Raw genomic sequence first — 3,233 nt, 5'->3', positions numbered from 1 at the left:
CTGATTACACACCCCGGGGGGCAACCAAGAACAGATCGGGGTGCCTCGCTGCCTCCTCCCCAGCTGGGGAGGGGGGGTTAATCCGCCCCAGAGAAGGGCAGAGGCAGGTCTGGGAGCTTCCCCCCCCCAGCTGACCTGCCAGTGCAGGGAGACGCCAGGGGACGGCGAGCGCCAGCAGCAGCTGCCGGGCTGCGGGAGCGCGGACCCCACCCCCGCCCCGCCCCTCGCTCTCACTTCGGGAGCCGCGTCTCTCCCGTTCACACTTAGCAGCGGACGCTGGGCGCCTGTGAGATGAGGCGGCCGGGGGCCGCCTTGCGCTGAGCGTCCGGGGCTGTGAGCCGGATCCCCTGGGGGCCGCTTTCGGAGTCCGCCCCGCAGGGACTCGATGCCCAGGCGGGGAGCATGGCAGGGAGGCGGCCGCTGGGCGCCCGCGCCCTCTCCCTGCTCCGGTGGCTGGGGATGCTGCTGCTGCTGCCGCTGCTCCAGGCCGGGCAGGGCTGCCCGGGTCACTGCTACTGCTTCGCCACGCCGGAGCTGGACCAGTGCAGCTACGTGCGCCTGCAGGAGCCGCCGCGGGACCTGCCCCGCGGGGTGCGCAACCTCACCATCGCGGGCGGCAACCTGACGGTGCTGCGCCGGGCGGCCTTCGCCGGCAACGGGAGCCGGCCGCTGGGCGACCTGAGCCGGCTGCTGCTGCCCCGCGACAACATCCAGGCCATCGAGGATCGCGCCTTCCAGGGGCTGGCCGGCCTGACGGCGCTGGACCTCAGCCACAACCCGCTGCGCGCCCTGGCCCGCGGCGCCTTCCGCGGCTGCCCGCGGCTGCGCACCCTCAAGCTCAACCAGGCGCTGCTGCTGCTGGGCGAGGCGCCCGAGGAGCCGCTGGCCGGCGCCCTGCGCAACCTGAGCCTGCGGCGGCTGGAGCTGGCGGGCAACGGGCTGAGGGCGCTGCCGGGCGCCGCGCTGCCGGAGGGGCTGGAGGAGCTGGATCTGCGGAACAACTCGCTGCAGGGGCTGAGCCCCGAGGAGCTGGCCCGGTTGGACTCAGCCCCGCTGGGCAGGCTCCAGCTCTACCTGGGCTCCAACCCGCTGCGCTGTGACTGCGCCCTGCGCCCGCTGCTGGGCTGGATGCGCAACGCCAGCTGGAGGGTGGCGGACGCGCGCAGCCTGCGCTGCGCCGCCCCGCGGGAGCTGAGCGGTTTGCCGGTGCTGCGCCTCCGCCTGGAGCAGCTGGGCTGCGGGGCCAGGCGGGAGCCAGGGCCCGGGGGGGCCGACTGGGAGCCGCGGTCCGAGGAGGCCGGCGAGCAGAAGGAGCTGGAGACCGCCTCCTACGTGTTCTTCGGCATCGTGCTGGCGCTGATCGGGGTCATCTTCCTCATGGTGCTGTACCTCAACCGCAGGGGCATCAAGCGCTGGCTCAACAACCTGCGGGAGGCCTGCCGGGACCAGATGGAGGGCTACCACTACCGCTACGAGCAGGACACCGACCCGCGCCGGGCCAGCGCCAGCCCCTCGGGGCTCTGAGCCAGAGTGCGGGGACCAGCTCGACGCCAGATAGCCCTGCCCGCATGCAGGGATCCCACCCGTCCAGACTCTGCCCCTGGCCCCTGGGGATCCCACTCCTCCCCCCATAGCCCTTGGCATCCCACCCCAAGCCCCCACTCCTGGCCCTTAGGGATCCTTCTCCCAGTCCTTGGGGATCCCACCCCTCCACCCCCTAACCACAGCCCTTGGGAATCGCACCCCTCCAGCCTTTGGGGGTCCCACCCCTCCACCCTCTACCCACAGCCCTTGGGGATCCCACCCCTCCACCCCCTACCCACAGGCCTTGGGGATCCCATTCCTCCAGCCTTTGGGGGTCCCACCCCTCCACCCACTACCCACAGCCTTTGGGGGTCCCACCCCTCCAGCCTTTGGGGGGTCCCACCCCTGCACCCATTACCTACAGCCCTTGGGGATCCCACCCCAAGCCCTCGGGGATCCTTCCCCCAGTTCTTGAGGTTACCATCCATCCGCCTATTACCCAAAACCCTTGGGGGTCTCACCCCTCCACCCGCTACTCACAGCCCTTGGGGATCCCACCCGAAGACCCCACCCCTGGCCCTTGGGGATCCTTCCCCCAGTCCTTGAGGTTCCCATCTGCCTACTACCCACAGCCCTTGGGGATCCCACTCCTCCAGCCCTTGGGGATCCCACCCCTCCACCCACTACCCACAGCTCTTGGAGATCCCACCCCAAGACCCCACCCCTCCAGCCCTTGGGGATCCTTCTCCCAGTCCTTGGGGATCCCACCCCTACACCCACTACCCACAGTCCTTGGAGGTCCCACCTTATTGCCCAAGGAGTGTGTCCCACACACATGAGTAGGGCTACCACTATCCAGGAAATCCCCACATCCATTCACGGACTAGAGCATACCCCCATGCAGGAGAATATCTATTCACCCACGGATTATCTCACAAAACCTCACTCCACCAATCCCACCCGCTCCCCAGAGGAACACCCTCCCCCCTATTGTTGCCCACCTACCCATGGAACAACCCCCAGGAGAATACACTTCACCAACCCCCATCCTCTACCTAGAGAATACCTACTTTCCACCCACCCCCTGGGAATACTCCCCTCTTCCTTCATGCCTGATGGGGGGCACTTCCAGCCAGAGGGTACCCCACTGCCCAGGACAACACCCATCTGTCCAGAGAACACCCAGCAAAACACCCCTCCCCCAGCCCTCACCCCCAGGAGAAGAGCTTTTTCCAACCCACTCAAGATAGCACAGGATCCATCCTCAAGACAGTAACGCCCCTCCCACAAAACTAAGGAAACTGCACAGGATCCCCTCCGCCCCCCTAGCTCACTGCACAGCATCCAGTCCCCAGGAGAATACATCCCCTCAAGGGTCCTGGGGATTGTGAATGAGAGAGCTACCCACGTTCAAATGAATAACCGGCATCGGAGACCACACAGGATCCATCACACCCACCCTCCCGCCAGTGTTCTAGGGGCATGTGAATGTCCAGGACTCTCCGCTCAGAATAAACCCGCAGTTGGGAATTCACTGACTGCACCCTGAGAGGCCCTTCTCTCCCCACCCCAATGGTCCAGGAAACACCCAGGTCCATGCAGAATTAACTCCCATCCAGGACTATGCAGGAACCACTCCCGAGGAACTGCTCCGGCCCAGAATGCACGGGGGACGGAGAGGGGAATGAATGTACAGGAACTCTTTTGAA

At 66.7% G+C, this 3,233-nt stretch overlaps 1 protein-coding gene across 1 annotated transcript; it reads left to right on the top strand.

Moving 5' to 3' along the window:
- Window positions 1-345: 345 nt before the first annotated feature.
- TPBGL (trophoblast glycoprotein like) lies at window positions 346-1,635 on the top strand. The gene has a single exon (XM_050939485.1). It carries the CDS (start codon window positions 403-405, stop codon window positions 1,522-1,524), a length of 1,122 nt encoding a protein of 373 aa, XP_050795442.1. The 5' UTR covers window positions 346-402; the 3' UTR covers window positions 1,525-1,635.
- The last annotated feature ends 1,598 nt before the right edge of the window (window positions 1,636-3,233 follow it).

This window comes from Gopherus flavomarginatus, chromosome 1 (genome assembly GCF_025201925.1).
Source record: "Gopherus flavomarginatus isolate rGopFla2 chromosome 1, rGopFla2.mat.asm, whole genome shotgun sequence".
Taxonomy (NCBI): Eukaryota; Metazoa; Chordata; order Testudines; family Testudinidae; genus Gopherus; species Gopherus flavomarginatus.
The sequence above is the reverse complement of the archived record's forward strand: the minus strand, read 5'-3'. Positions and strand labels throughout refer to the sequence as shown.

What these genes read in the sequence shown, in the direction of transcription:
- TPBGL (XM_050939485.1), top strand. Translation starts at nt 403, where the DNA reads ATGGCAGGGAGGCGGCCGCTGGGCGCCCGCGCCCTCTCCCTGCTCCGG.